The 17,295-nt window shown below is 31.5% G+C and overlaps 1 protein-coding gene across 1 annotated transcript in view; it reads left to right on the forward strand.

Moving 5' to 3' along the window:
- Positions 1-12,733, forward strand: part of LOC139527285 (zinc transporter ZIP12-like) — a 34,273-nt gene extending 21,540 nt beyond the window's left edge. Inside the window, exons 3-11 of the mRNA XM_071322630.1 lie at positions 1,575-1,634; positions 2,661-2,836; positions 3,621-3,756; positions 4,302-4,357; positions 5,945-6,031; positions 7,621-7,675; positions 9,151-9,303; positions 10,198-10,385; positions 11,647-12,733. Of these exons, the coding sequence (XP_071178731.1) occupies positions 1,598-1,634; positions 2,661-2,836; positions 3,621-3,756; positions 4,302-4,357; positions 5,945-6,031; positions 7,621-7,675; positions 9,151-9,303; positions 10,198-10,385; positions 11,647-11,775 (1,017 nt within the window). The 5' untranslated portion in view covers positions 1,575-1,597 and the 3' untranslated portion in view covers positions 11,776-12,733. The remainder of the gene's footprint in view (positions 1-1,574; positions 1,635-2,660; positions 2,837-3,620; positions 3,757-4,301; positions 4,358-5,944; positions 6,032-7,620; positions 7,676-9,150; positions 9,304-10,197; positions 10,386-11,646) is intronic.
- Positions 12,734-17,295: the final 4,562 nt, after the last annotated feature.

Consider the following 17,295-nt stretch of genomic DNA (forward strand, 5'->3'; position numbering starts at 1 on the left):
ACTTGAATGCCAGTCGCATAAAATAACATTATTCTGACAACAATGTGTGAACAAAACAAACAGACAAGGTTGTCGTTTGTTTATGTGTTACATATTTGTTTTTAGTTCATTTTGTTATATAAATAAGGCTGTTAGTTTCCTCGTTTGAAATGTTTTACATTTTCATTTCGGGGCCTTTTATAGCTAACTATGCGGTATGGGCTTTGTTCATTATTAAAGGCCCGGTACGGTGCCCTATAGTTGTTTATTTCTGTGTCATTTGGTCTCTTGTGGACAGTTGTCTCATTGGCAATCATACCAAATAAAGTAGGTACAAAGGTCTAAATAGGGGTACAACAGTCAACATTGTGTCCTAATCTTAATCCCCACCAAAACAAACAAATATGTTACAAAGAAACACAAAAAGGCATATAGACAACGCACATAAAACCCCACATAGAAGTGCACACATTTTGTAATCAATTTACTTTTTTTGTTATATGAACTTTCATTAACTTATTCACTTCTATATGTTCTTTTCTTCTTTTGTTCATTTCATTTGGCGAACAAATTAACTATAAAAAAAAAATACATTTGTATTTATACATATATGACACGGAAACAGCAAGAAAAGCTAAGAATTTAAAAATAAACACTAAATGTACGCTACAGACAATAAGATTGTTAAAATTTAAAACAAATGTTGAAAGATTACAAAGATTAACGTAGAATCCGATCTCAAAAAATCGTAGAGAGACCGAGAAAATTATGATAAAACAAAAAAAAAAACTATGAAAAGATAAACACCAGTCGACAAAACAATGCATAGAAATTTAGACGAAGCAACACGAACCCTATAAAAAAACGGTGATGATATTAGACTAGATTAGAAGGAATATCCTGTACCCATCTAAAGCCTGTCGTTTTGGATTGAACTACGCACTTTTTCCGTAAAATCTAATTTTGTTTCGGGTATTCATGATGGTTTAATAATTCCTGTTCTACATGCAGCACCCTTTTAAATACTCAATGACATATTGTCTGTACATGAAAATAATATAAAGTTGTGAATCTAGTCACGATATACATTTGTCAAGTTGGGAATCTAATTAAGAATTGAATGCTCTTTTTTGTAAATTTATTGGGGTGTAAAAGCGTTGACCGAAGTACATTTTGTATGAAGCGGCGCTTCATACTAAAAATGTGCGCACGGTCAACGCTTTTACAACCCTATAAAGTTACAAAAAAAAAGCATTCAATACTTATAATTACATTTTTACCTATAGGATCATGAAAACACGCCTTTTATCAAGTTTTTATTTCATTTACCTGTGCACTTTATTGTGGGACCTCGTGTCATCATGAATGAAAAGTTGCATTGTGTAATGCAATTGATTAAGGAATATCACGAGATTGGTAGATAGCCAATCAGAATAACGTATTATAATGAAACATACATTTAATGTAATTATTTGACTATGAACATTTTCCAAGTAGAGAACCTACTGACTGTATACATATATTTTGGTCAGAAAAGTAGTTGGACGTTCGAAGTACTCATAATGTCTTTAACATTAACCGATTTTCTATTTTAGAGTACAATAAAGTTTTTAAAATAATGCTGGTCCATGATCATAAGCCTACATTAGCTGAAAGTAAGTTTAAATAATGACCAAAAAATTCTTTCTTCAAGGGCTGACGGTATTGACTTTGCCTGACGGAATCATTTGTGCCTGACGGATTTACAACATTTATTTTACTTGTTTAACTGAAAGTATCTTGTTTTATAGATTCGTTTTATTCATGGAAGTTCGTTGACTTAATTTTGTTTGATTGTTATATCATTGACACCCCACGTGATCAAACAATTTATTTTGCTTCAATATCAAAATAAGTTTGAAATGTGGTAATAGTAAGGGGGTTATAATTACCACCAGTCTCGAACAAACAGAAAACACAAAAATATTTGCCCAAGAAAACATGCCGTGGAAGAGGTTTACATTTTAATGTTTATATATAAATGTAAGTAAATACGGACTATGGAGATGCATTGGACATCTGTTTTTCATTGAATGTATTGCAATTTATCAAGTCGCAAAACTTTCTACTAGTATGATATAAAGAAGTATAACAACAATACCAAACTCCAAGGAAAATCAAAAAAGGGGAAATAAGTAAAACTGACACATTGCAAGCGGTATCAATTGACCGTACAAGTGAAAAACAACATCTATATGCCTGACTGGGTACAGGCATTTTCGAAGAAATTGGTGAAACTAGCCTGGTTTTATATCTTAGACTAGCTAAACCTCCTGCTTGTTCGACTGTTGTTTATAAATTCCGTTATACTGACAAAATTAGGTACCGTAATTGCAATCATAACACCTCAATTTATTCTATATTGATATATAAAATGTTTTTATTTCTGTTGTCAAAACCTGTCATAATATGACATAATATTTTATTGCGACGAAAAAAATTTAGAACGTTGAAATTTAAAGATGATATTTTATGTACATGTATTATTTTGTCCTTGAATGTACATGGTATTATTGCACATTTATGTTTTGTGCAAATAGCAAAACTATTTTTTATTTAAACCTTCATGTACTATTCTCATCATCAAACCATTTCGCTCAATTTTTACACCATGTTTTTAATACATCACATGTTTCTTTCAGTCTATGGTTATGGTATCTTAGCTAATGCAATATGTTGCGTATGTTCTATTGGTGGAGCAGTGATTCTGCCATGCGCAAAACGTTTCTCAAATGCATACCACGTGTTTTTGTCTGTTTTTATGGGGTTGGCTGTAGGGACATTATTTACGGGAGCAGTAGTACATTTGATCCCTGAGGTATGTCAGTTAATTTGCAAAATTAACTAATTAAAGCAGTTCATTGTTTTCAAACTAAGTTTGGTTTCCTCCGTAAAATAACCAATATCCCTTCTTAATATACATATAATAAGACTTTCAAGAACGGCCGGGTACCAGTCTAATTCAAACTAAACTCGTATTGGCGCAAGAAGATAACTTTACATTACGAAAAATAGTCCCAGTGCCTCGTGTTAATTTTAATTTACATTACACATTTGACATAAAGAAGTATATGCGGAAAACTGTCGGCAATTATGATTATTTTATAGACATTTGAGGGATAGCATTTATTATATATACTAATTCAGGATGTGAAGAATATTCGAATTTTAAAATTGCTGAGATATAAGATAGAAATATTCAAATACAAAAAGTCCAATTAGATATTGTTCACATTGTTGGCACTCATACTACATCTTCCTATATCAACGAAAGTCCACTTGGATTGCAGACAAGAGTTTCAACTTCAATTTGAAAAGGAGGGCGACAAAATTTCGGTATTCAACACGAAAGTTCCGGGTATGGTCCCTCAAGAATTGCTACAAGGGGTTTTGACGTATGGATATCGAGGCACTTGATTTACATGAGGCATTTGTTTTACGTTCACATCCTTGTCGCTGTAGCATAAATATACACCCATAATAGTCAAAAGTAGCACGCCTCTCCTAAAAATTGATTTCAATTACCATTTTGGAAAACTTCAGATATTATTTATCTTTATACCCAAGTTATGACCATCAATTAAAAATGATTGGTATTGTAGGCTTTAGGAATGCACAGCCACGGTGCACACGAGCACGAGCACGGACACAACGAAACAGAAATCCACCATGAGGAGAACCATCACAAGGAGTACCATGTGGAGGACTATATATGGTACTGTATGGTGATCTTGTTGGGTAAGTTGTAATTTAAAATGGACATTACACATCTCTCTGCGTGCGCACAATACAAACGAGTAAAGGCAATTGCATTTGAAAAATGATGTACTGGTAAGACAACGAGACGACTCAAAAGAAGTTGTAAAAATTAAATAATGTTTCATATAAAAATAATCCTCGGAATTATAGGCAATTTGTTCAATATTGTGTTTGCGACACAATACAAACGGATAATCATGTACAATTTGTTGATTAATATAAATTCCGAAATTATAACGTGCATTTATTATTGCGATTTTTAAAGAAAGAACAAAAATATGGACTATCTGAATACAGATATAGGAATCATATATATTAGAATGCGAGTTTTTATTATTGCGGTACTAACCAAGTAACATTATTTGCATTAATAAAACATCTCGCAATAATTTCAAAATTTACAATATACGAAATGATGCCATCAATTATTTAGAAAATAATTGGATATATTAGATATGGGACAAAGTTGCATTCAAGTGTAGGCAAATTATATTTCATTGTATGTTCTGTGATTTTTCTTTCAGGAACGTATTCATTTTATCTTCTTGAAACAGCGATGTCTATCATAAAAAGGAAAAAGGTAATATATCAATTCATCATTGACTGGAGAACTGTAAATAAAAAAAAGTACTTTTATTTATTATTATATGACTTTGTTGAATTGTATTTTTACATGTTCGGGTTTCGTATGTTCGGTTTTCAGCGTTACAGCTGAAGTTCAATCCAAAAAAAACGCTCGAAACTTATAGCGTGTTATTTTCATTTTCGACCTCTACATTAATACCTTTCGCGGTGGAAATTGAACTAAGTATCCATGGAAACCATCATCCCAGCTGACACCGTCTTCCCGCGTATTCAATTAAAGAGAAAGAACATATGTATCGACTCATGCCAAAAAATCACATATTTTTATTTGAAAATCCTAAGTTAAGAAACGGAGCAATAACACAAACGTGTTTTTAATTAAGAAATGCAAAAACGTCATCACCATGGAGCAAAGACTGCCACTTTCCTGCATGTTCATGACGGCCCTTTTAGCTCTGGTTTTGGTACATTTTGAGAACTGTCGGTATTAAACATTTGTAAAATGTGACATAACGAAGAATTCATTCAATTGAATCTAAATCTAAGTAAGGATATCATCTAATGCCAAACCATTGTTATTATGATTATCATTAAAGGGACACAAGCTACGAGATATAAACAAAGTTAAAGTATGATTTTGTTTCGTTCAATCATTTATAAAAGTTAAATACTGAAATATTAATTCGGTTTTATCAGCCAATTTAGTTATGTTTTGTCAAAATAAGCAAAAAAATATCGCTGCTGAATTATTCTCTTGCAAGTGAATAACTCGACCTCATTCATCCGTATGCATGTGACCTTCTATTTGACCCATGAAAGGGACACAAAAACATAAAAAATTCTTATCCATGTAAAAACGTTAATTAATTTATTTCTTAACCTATTACATAAAATTAAACAGACTTGTAAAAATCAAATTGCACGAGGTCTTGATAAATCTACATCTATGTTATGATATGTCAGGTTATATGACTGTCGGGAGTATATGGAGGTCATCTCTGCAGTTCACTAGAAGTCGTCTAGACTAAATAACACAAGAAATTCTGATATTTATTTTCGAGAAAATGCTTTAACTGTTCATTTCAAACTTATTGTAATTTGGATATGCGTTTAAGTATCATATTAATTAAATGTGAGAATGTGCGTAAAATCGGCGAACATGAATTTGACAGCTAGTGCCCCTTTGAAATAAGTTAAAGAAGAATACTAGTATAAAAGCTCTATTGACATTTGGGATTAAGACTAGGGTATAACATTTGTTTAAAACATGTTTTTTTCAAAAGTAAAATGATATTGGATTATACCGCAAATTATTATGCTTTTGCATGATTTGTAAAACAAGGATATTTTAATTTACAGTTAATAAGTTTATTTACGTATGTGATTTCATTTCTCAAATGTGAGTAATGCAAAATTGAATTGAGAACATTCAAACTGTGGAACGAAAGAAAACCCAACTATCGACCAACTAATTTTACGAAAATATGTTTGTGTAATTTTCAAATACTCGAAACTAATCACCAAGTATATATTTGCATTATGATATGACAACTGGTTTACTTATTCATCATTTATTCTATAGGGCATTGTAGCAGACCCTGACCCAACACCAGAACCAGTTGTAATGACAGTTAACAAACCAAATGGGGATTTCCATAAAATGGAGGAGGTACTAGTAATAAAAATGTGTTTGTTAAATTGTTTTTAATCACATTTATTTGCTTTTTTTTGTAGTTTAGTGTTTCTGTTGTTCTGTTGTCGTGCTCTTATATTAGAGGGACGAAAGATACCAAAGGGAGAGTCAAACTCATAAATTTAAAATGAACTGACAACGCCATGGCTAAAAATGAAAAAGACAAACAATAGTACACATAACACAACATAGAAAACTAAAGAATAAGCAACACGAATCCCATAGTAATGTGTTTCCCTCGGTTAAAGTTTGTTTTCGCACGCATTTGTCTTTTCTGAATCAAACAGCAGTATACTGGTGTTGCCTGTTATTATCTTCATGCAAACAAATAATAAATTAATATTCATTGTACAATATCAGCACAACAGACAATCAACAGCACACAAACTACTATATATATGTATAACTAAAGACTGAGTAACACGAACCCCACCAGACACTGTAGGTGATCTCAAGTGCTCCAAAAGGGTTCGTAGTAGATCTTCTTCCCCTGTGGTACCCGTCGTAGGGCTTATATTAGTACAAACCAACAGATAAGTCTAATTCCGTTGTTCACATGCGTGGAAAAGTTGACGGGACGACATTTTGAACATATCCTTGTCATCTGTGAAACATATTTTCCATAGTGGTCAACCAACTCGTAATGGCGTCTAAATAATTTTAAAAAGTATACAAACATACAGTTGAATATGCTAAAAATATTATGACTCAACATCTAGAAATTGACAAAGAGTATCAGTTGAAACCTTTACGACACAAAAATGATTTCAACTTTCAAATAGTAAATTTTCTTTTTCTATGTAACACAATGTCGGCAGTGCCTGCATACACCTTATTCATCACTTACCTGATGTATAAAGCTTACGTTCATAATCATGATTCCCTTTAAAGCGTTTTGCTGATTAGAGGTTTGCGGACACCACTACGAATTGTTTGACTGATACGATATGTGTGTATCTCAACTCACTAGCGAAATGTTTCGACGTCTTAAATCTTTAAAATAGTCACTAGGTCTGTATACCGATGTATGTCCTATTCACGCTTGTGATATTTTTCCTTATTGTTTATTCGCATGGCGATTGATGCATGCCTAACAGGATACGCATCGTTATCGTTCCCTTTGGATTGCATGCGATTTCTTCTATTTGTTTTGTTACCTTGATATGGCTTCTATATGATATTTAAACATCGATAAACTACTGTTACCCTCCTTTTTTTTGTGTATTTTCAGTTGGTCAGTTACTTGTCTATTCTTCTCCTTATTGTTTTTAATATATTTAATTGTCTTCTTGATACATGTAACTTCTGTCTGATTTGCAAAAATAACATTATATTTGTTTTAAAACAGAGTTCAAGTTCTCATTTGATAAAACCTGTCTTATACAATGGAATATATATTAAAACAAATGTATCAAATTACCCCCTTTTCCTCACAAAGTATAAAATCTTAAAATTTCACAAAACGAAACAAGAGTTATTTAAAAATCTTTTTTGATTATGTGTGTCTCAATATGTAGAATATATAAATTTAAAAATGTTTTAAATTACCCCTGTTCTTCATTTAGATAAGTTCGAGCGACTCAAAAAGTATGAAGTCTACAAATTCACAAAAAGAATCAGGTAAGCTAGATTACATTTGTATGCCTCGTGGTTTGTTTTTTTTTTTTAATTCAGAATAGTTGATAGAGAATTCGATCATAGAAATGAACTCTACGAACGCATCAAATTTAAAGATGGTTAATTTTGTTTTACAAATGTTGAATGACTTTATACATTTATGGCTCTTTACGTTAAAGTCAAAGAACTAGATTGTTAAAAATTGCCTATCCACGTGAATGGAGACATGAATTAATGTGGATACTTATCAATTCCAAACATCAACTAGCAGACATTTGCTATAGTACTTTAAATGTAAGTCTTAGTATGAACACATTTGAATTATTCACCCGTTACACTAGAATTCCTCATTCAAAACTTTAATGAAGATTGAAAGACCAAGTCGAACTGTGTTTCAATAAAAATGAAATGGGCAACATAGATAATCATATATTGTATGAGGAAGGGGTAAATCATGCTTCGTAAAACATTATGTTTCAAGCAAACGCAATATCACCAAGATGATTGAATTGTATTTGATAACGTTTGGAAGACGTAAATTTTAACAAAGAACCTGCATTCCTATTCTATTAAGGAATAAATCATAAAAAAAACGATGATGTCGGCACGTTCACATGACATACTTATGGAGATGCTAGATAAAATACTTTCATCCAATCAGAAGACGTGTTACATCCAATAATTGAATTATAATGAATTAATAATACCGTATAGCGGGTTATTTTCGCGGTTGTAAAATTTCGCGATTTTCATTAAAAAAGGTACAGTTGTATACGAAATATTTTGGCGGTTATTATTTTGGCGGATTCAAAACTGTTATCAATACCTTTGCATGTGCACTTCAAAATTCGCGGAATTTATTTTTACGATTTTGTTCTTTTCGCAAATAAAATAAGCGAACATTTACACCCCTCGAAAATAACCCTCTTTACTGTATGTTTTCTGTCTATAGAAAATAACATTAAACGTTTGAATAAAACACTACGTGGATTATTCAGTGAGCACCACATTGTTTATATTATTTCTTCATAGACAGAAAAAAATAATTCATTCCTTAAATAAATTAATAACAGTACGTTTTTCCATCGTTTTATTTTTGGACTGCGGTAAATCAAAATAAAATAAAAAGTCCACGGTATACCTAAATGTCTTCCATAAAAAAAACATAGGTGCACGACAGAATTACATTACTGTGTCGCTTGAAGAGGGGTGAAAGATACCAGAGGGACAGTCAAAATCATAGATCAAAATAAACTGACAACGCCATTGCTAAAAAAAGAAAAAGACAAACAGACAAATATTAAGACACAAGACAAAACATAGAAAACTAAAGACTAAGCAACACGAACCCCACCAAAAACTGGTGGTGATAAATAGCCTCAACTTTATAACTGTGTCGCTAATACACCTCACTCAAATATGACGAATTATTTGTAAAAATAAGAATATTTATATTTTCATTTTGTTTGAATTTGTAGGCAATACATCTTTAGCCCTTATGATTATAATTGGTGATGCAATACACAACGTTACCGATGGTCTTGCTTTAGGAGCAGCCTTTTCCAGTAGTATAGGAGAGGGAATTTCCCTCACCATCGCAATATTTTGTCATGAACTGCCACAAGAGTTAGGTAAGACTTTTTTGTAATCCTTGTTTCGTAAAAAAAAAAACACTAGAGAGCAACCATTTAACTTTCAAAGGGGGACGGGTTATGGGTTTTTTTTTGTCATACTCAGAATTGTTTTTTTCTGGTTTTTCGACGCAATCTATTTTTGTTTTAATTAAACACTATAAGGTATGGGGAAATCTGAATTCAGAATATTCTTTTTGTCATCTGGTGGACAACAAAATTTTTGATTCATCAAATTTTAGATCAGAGATTTTGAAAACATAAAGTTTAATGGTCGCTCCGTTTTCAAAATGCCTGCGTACAGAAACAGGATCCTCTAAAAAAAATGATGAATTCTAATATTGGAAAAAAAATGAAACTTGTATTATCTTTGACATTACTTTGTTTTGAAAAGAAGATGCCTCGCACCTGTAAATTACCTCAGATTATAAAATATGCTATTTTATCTACTTATTGATTTCCCGTGATATAAAAACTGGGGATTTTCATACACAAAATTCTTGAGATGAACTGTTTTCTACGTCCTTTCCAAAATTGAAAAGATAAATAAATCAATACACGTGCTATGAATTAGTCGAGAAATTAGTGTCATCGTGAAAAAGATGGTTCATAGAATCTTTTAACATAAAAATAAGAAAATGTGGTATGATTGCCAATGAGACAACTGTCCACCAGACACCAAATGACATACAACTTAACAACTATATGCCACCTTACGGCTTTCAACAATAAACAAAACCCATACCGCATTGTTAGTACATATAATCTGTTAAAATAGACATGGAAATTCTGAGTTTGGATGTTTTTTTAATTCATGTCTTAACGAAAACCACTTTAAGGTCATTTTAAGCTGCCATCATTTATCTATGAAGGACTTGCACTTTTTCTTTGTAGGTGATTTTGCCATTTTGCTGAACAGTGGAATGTCATTTTGCAAGGCAATATTAGCGAATTTATTTGCGTCACTGTCAGCTTTTATTGGATTTTTTGTTGGTGTACAAGTAGCAACAGACGAAACAGCAGTAAAGTGGATTTTTGCTTTTACAGCTGGGAACTTTTTATACATATCTTTAGTAGACATGGTAAGAAATATACACTACAAGTGAGAGGTTTGGTTAGCTATAAAACCAGGTTAAATTCACCATTTTCGACGGAACCTGCCAGACAGAAGAGACATGAAATTCAATTCAGAACAGTAATAGACATCGGATCATCGATTAATTTCTTCCCCCAATACATGCAATATTTGCCTTAAGTGTTTCTCAACATTTTTGCATAACCGACTTGCAGATTGAAATATTGAGTTTAGCATCCCAATTCCATATCTTTGATATTTTCTATACAGTGAGAATGTTATTAATTTTGTTTCTTCTGGTCTATCAACTTCGTCAATTTCGGAGTTTTTGGTTCTCAATGCTCTTCAACTTCGTACTTTATTTGTTTTGTCTAAGCGTAACTTTTGAGTCTTTTTTAAGAAACGTGCGTCTAGTGTAAACAATTATAATCTTAATATATTCAATGAAGTTGTTTTATATAATGTATTTAAATAGACTGAACGGCCGTGGTGTATTAAAACAAAACAATCGAACTAAATAATTAACTTTCAATCTTCAATGATATGGAGTCACCAAAATCATACTCTATCTTCTGCATCTCTCCAATTATATTTAAATCTTTCTTTTTTCTATTTTTGTTAAAGCACGAAACAACTTGTGATAAAATACCAATACAGTAGATTAAACGTACACGATATTATAAAAAAATCAGTTCATCAAAGGTCCTCAGTTCCATTAGGAATTTAGTTGGTACAGCTTGAAACAATGTGCTGGGTTATATGTTGATAGGTGAATCTCATAATTTTAGTAGTTTGAGATCCCACTTTTCACAAATAATTGTTGGTTAAATTTAAATCTTGTTCACAACGACGGAAGAAATGAAATTCCTAATCAATTCAGCATTTGGTAAACAAAACCAAACTTTTTTGCATCAGCTATTCGTTCTTTATAAATACAATGGAATATGTTTTTACATTCTATCTTGCTTAAATTGTATCCAGGGTCCGTTTGTTTTTAATGATACTGAGAAAATAGTTGTTTACATACATACATGAACAAAGACTGCTTACAAGAAAACATTCATATGTTTTGCAAATAGATGTAGACAAATACATAAACAGATCTGAAACTGATACTCAAAAAAGAATTGTTTACCCTTGATGAAAAAAAAATGGTGTTTATAATTGGTTTCCTCTTGATTTATTTACTCGTAAACAAATAGTATTTCAATAATTATTAACTGTGTGTTATCATTTATGAAACTTATCTTATTCCATTTATGTTTCAGTTACCAGAGCTAGTCAGGCACGGAAGTGGAAGTATAAAGACAATTTGTTATCACAACATTGGGATGATATTTGGGGCCTTTATTCTTGTTGTTATAGCAGTTTTCGAAGAGCATATAGATGTTCATTGATATTGAGATAATGATTTAAACTGGTACATTCGGATCTTAAAACTATACAGTTCATTGTAATAGCAAATTTTTCAATGCATTTAAATTTGTTGTAAATACTATTCTTTTATTTTACTTGTCTCATTTATCGTCGTTCGTAAACAACATTTTTTTCGTGTTTTCCCCCTGAAATACAATAATCTGTCAGATTTTGTGGATTAACGAAAATACAAATATGACAACTTCAGCGCATACAGCAAGCGTTTTGTAAATAACTTTATCAGGTGCGATTGAAATTGAAAGTTAAGGGTCCTAAACAGAGGAGGTCCCTTATGTGACTGACAACTTAAGTTTGGTTATAATCATTTAGTTAATAAAAGGAACCATTTATGATAAGATGTAATAAAGAGTTGACAAATTGATGGTAGATGTTGATAAACAAAACATATAAGACGAAGGTATGATCTTAGTTTGTTTTTGTTTATTTACTGTTGGAGTTAATTTTAGTTATGTTTATATGTAATCACTTTCAGGTTAAACTTTCATTATTGTCTTTAACTCAAAACAATAAGTGTATTAAATTGATGTTTTGTTTTGTTTTTATGTTTATTGCAGTTTTTTGTTTAAAATCAGAATTGCTTAAATGATTAAAAGATGATATTTTTTCCAATAGAAAAATGTTTTGCTATCAAATTTCGATTCATTCATTCGATTTATTTTAATTTTTGAGGACACAAAAATGCTTATTGCAAATGTCTCCTTTCACATCGAGTTGTAATATGAGCTATTAGTCAGATTAAAGAATAATGTCAAGAAATCCCCATCATACAATTGAAAACAGTTCTTACCCAGCCATTTAGAAATGTATGAATATATGTTTGCTCGATTTTATTTTAAGTTGTTTGTTCTCTGTCTCTGGTAACGTCCGATTTCTGCAACTGTCTATCTTCATTTTTACAATAAATTTGTTTACATACAAGTCCTTTTGTTTGCTATTTATTTCGATGCAACAAAACTATTTTAAAGCAGAATCTGCAAGCAATCATTCAATATACAACAACGGAGAGTTGTCTTATTGGCACTCATACCACATGTTCCTATATCCATATATGCAACATCCAACATCCTATCATATATACTTATGTACGTTAACGTTAACCCAACTATTTTAGTAAAAGCGAGACTGAAAATTTTCAAACTTATAATTCGAAGTCCAACTGATTAACGGCTTGGCAAAAAACATACATTAACACACAACAAAGAGTGCCAAAGAAAGAGCAAATCAACCCTACAAAACACCGCGTTGATATCGAGTGCTTCGTGGATTACTAATCCTGTTCCATGTGTGTAGCCCTTTATGTTGCTTGTGTTGGTACAAATTGGAACATATCCGTCGTCATCTGTGTATTTTAACAAAGGTGAAAAAATTCAAAAATGGCCGATTAACTCATGATGAAAGCATACTGAAATGATTGCAAACCAATTTGTGGTTTAATAAAACTAAATTAAACCCAACACTATCATTCGAAATTGTTTCTTTCCTAGTGGGAATTACTTTTTATTGGAGAATTATTTCTAAGACGATTTTGTTTTAGTCAAAAATATGAAAAACGTTTAAGGACCTCCTTTCATAAATTTTATTTTTAGTCATAAATATATATATATAAAAAAAAAACAAAAAAAAAAAGCCTGTTTAATGACCTTCTTAAATCAAAATAATGATTATGATGGCACCTTTTCATATCAACGGATTAAGCTTTCCAACTGTGTTGTTCCTTCGACATAGATTGTATTGGATTATATATCTTCCAGTTGCTATGATATAACAGACCTTGTGGATCGTCGATTGCACTTCATTATTCCATTGTGTTATACTGCAAAGAGCTCACTACCAGTTGACTTTATTTATCGAATCCAGGAATAACCTTATATTTCGTGCAATATCACGTGACGTTATTTCTCTTCAAAGTTTGAGAATTGTTAAGAATGGAAAACCTCTACCTTTCACAGTTTCTAATAAGCCTCCTACAGAACAGCTTACCATTTGTTGACATTGACATGATATTGCAGAAAAACGTACAAACAACAATATCGAACTCAAATTCAATTCAAAAACGGCAAATCTAATAAAACTGACAAAATTAAATGTAAACGTTATGAAAATTTAACGTTAACGTAAGCCGGCACATACCCAACAGTGATGATAGTGTAATATGCTTATTTAACTGCATCTACTTTTGTTAAGAATGACGTTTATTTCAAACATTAATTTTGAAAGCTATCAAAATTGCATAACAGATGTTTACACTAGATTCTTATGGAAAATAATGTTGTTAACCTGTAACCATACAAATTTCGACTTTAGAATTGTAAGTTTACGTAAACGAACTCGACGGTATGAATCAAGGAATCATTTATTTATTTCTATAATATTATTGATACAGAGATATTATGATATTCAATAAATATTATTTAACATGATCAGACATATTACATAGTTCAATTTAATACATCAACATTTTATCATCGATAATACAGTGATGGAAAACCCCTTAATGTAGCCTAATGACTAACAAGGATGAAACAAAATGTGACAAAAATCGTTCTGCAGCATAAATTTAATGCATTTGTCGAATTGGATGTTTGCTTTATTAGTACAAAAGTGTATTTCATCCTGGTACCTTTGATAACTACTTTAAACGTTTCTTCCCACAATTTGTTTTGAATATTTAATCACCACAGATATGATCTTAAGCAAGCATTTTTTAAATTCTTAGTAGATTAATTAGTAGCTTATTTAGAAATGACAGGCAATTTTTACGTGTTTAGATCGCATACATCATTGTTTTTTTCATATGTTTTGATTGAATGGTTCTGATGAAGATAGATTTAGAAAAGCGCTTGGGACGTATAAAAGATATCTCAAAAGCACATCAAAAATATATGTTAATAAACATGCGAATAAATTATGTACCTCTTCAATCATGAAATATGTCTATTAAAGGGGGTCATGTTGAAAAGATATAGTACAATAAAATAATTTTTTTGTTTTTCATTATTGTGAATTATAGATAAGATACTATATGCAAAATCTACACAAATGACACAACAGCACAAAATATACATGAAGTGTTTTAAAATTAGATCTTCAACAATTTACAAGTGAGTTTATTCTATCAAGACCAGTATTATTAAGTGAAGTTGTTTGTACATAAATAGCGATTGTAAAAAGAATTCATATTAAAATAAGAGACTACAAAGATACCAAAGAGACATACAAACTCGTTCGTCGAAAAAGAACTTACAATTTCATGGCAAAACAAATTAACACGACCTTAACGCAAACAGCAGTGTACTAAACACAACATAGAAAGCTGAACACTGAACAACACGAACCCCACCAAAAAAAGACCCTAGTGGATCTTAGGTGCACTGAGAGTAAAGTGATCCTGACCCAAATGAGGCATCCACCGAGTTGTTCATGTAAGTACATACCCAGTGATAAGTCACAATCGAAAAAGGGAAGAGGTGTTTGGGTTACGACATTTGTTTTCAACCTGCTTGTAAGTGCAACAACACTTTATTAAAGAAATCATGATAGGAAATAACATTTTTAATCCTAGTAATTATAATTAGTGTTGTAAAATCGTACACTTTTGCCTAACCGGTTACTCGGATAATCGTTCGACAGATTAACCGGTTAACCGGTATAGCTTAAATTGGGGTTTGAAAGCCTTATCATCAGTACCCTACACATAGATTTAAGATGTGGTATGAGTGTCAATTTGACAACCTTTCATCAAAGTCATAAATTTACGCTTTTAGAATTGATTATTGTCCTTTGGAATTATAAGGCTTGCCTTTGAGGATTCCTGGCGAAGTTTGACTTTTAATAATCAAATACACCGTATCAACTATTGTAGCGTCTGTCATAACTTCAGATTGAAAAAAAAACAAGACTTCTTGATCTCGTAGAATTGAATATGTCTGAAACAGATTATTCTTTCCTTTTCTCTTGTTGTCTCCGAAAATAATGTGGAGTGTTTCAATTTGAAATGATTAATTATCAAAAGAAGATGTGGTATGATTGCCAATGAGACAAATCTCCACAAGAGACCAAAATGACACAGCAATTAACAACTATAGGTCACCGTACGACCTTTTTTTGCTTTGTTTGCTTGTTTCGTTAAGCATGTTACTCGTACTATCACGTATACATTGAGTACATTCACATTGGTTTGCATTACACAATTTTTTAGTTAGCATTTCGTTTAAAGTAAGACTAAGCCTTGCACGACGGCGGTTGCACATTTAGATGTAGATCTAAAAATTAGATAAAAAACGAACTAATGAAGTAAATTGTAAAATTTAATGGCATTACTGATTTAAAGTTACTGTTAAAAAACATGTATACTAATTATGTTTCTTTAAGATCCTGCCCCAAGCTGAGAGACAGGTTCTAATTTATTTTATGTTTTCAGGATTAACAATACCAATCAATATACTGGACAATTGATCTGTCTAATAAATTATCAAGACGACACATTCATTTATAAATAAAACATATCTTTTTAATGATTTCAAAACAAATTTATAACAAATCTACCAATATTAAAAAAAAGTCCGGTTAACCGGTTAGCAATTTTGGTATTCGGTATTCAGTCGTTCGTTATTATAATAAGTTTGTGTATCTCATAAGCAGACGCTTCAGACATGTTGCTTCTTAAAAATGAAAAGATCGCATTTGAGAAGCTGCAATCCTACATTGTGTCGTAAACTTTTGTTCACAACTGACACATGTTGTCACTTTCTAGATGTTTTGTCAAACTATGAAGCAGAAGTATCTGTTGTGTCCTATATATTAGGTTCAATGGCATAGACTAATTTTGATAGAGGACACCATCTATATAAAGGCAACAGCAGTATAACACTGTTCAAATGTCATAAATCGAAAGGGCATCCGGGTTACAAAGTAAAATCGAAGGAAACGCATCAACTTTAAGGGGAAAACAAATGAACGAAAGGCACACTAAAGTGCAACAAAAACAAACGCCAAAATACATAGAAACGAACTATTAGATAACAATTGCAATCTTTCTGACTTGGTACAGGATATTGTAAGAAAAATGGTGAACCTGTTTTCTGGCTAGCCAGACTTTCCCTTTATATGGTAATGTTAAATGTAAAAATTATCGCTAAAACTACGTGACAGAAACATAATACAAAAACACGCAAGAATATATAGCTGAATATAAAGTTGACGGATAGTGCTAGCTTTTTTTTCCAAAACAAAATACTGACTGTTGAAAAAGAGGTCTTGTTTTCGTCAATAGTACGTTTAGTTTCTTTTGACGTTGTTTAACATGCTTAAAATTAAAAAGATGTGTCATGATGGTTAGTGAAACAATAGGAACATACAGTGTCTGTGATTATCTGTGAAACATATAGATAACTGTAAAACCCGTGATGCCGTCCGTACATTTTTTCGAAGGAATAATTTCTACATTAGAAAATGCTAGTACCAATAGTTACCAAAGGTAC

This window comes from Mytilus edulis, chromosome 6 (assembly GCF_963676685.1).
Source record: "Mytilus edulis chromosome 6, xbMytEdul2.2, whole genome shotgun sequence".
NCBI classification, from domain to species: domain Eukaryota; kingdom Metazoa; phylum Mollusca; class Bivalvia; order Mytilida; family Mytilidae; genus Mytilus; species Mytilus edulis.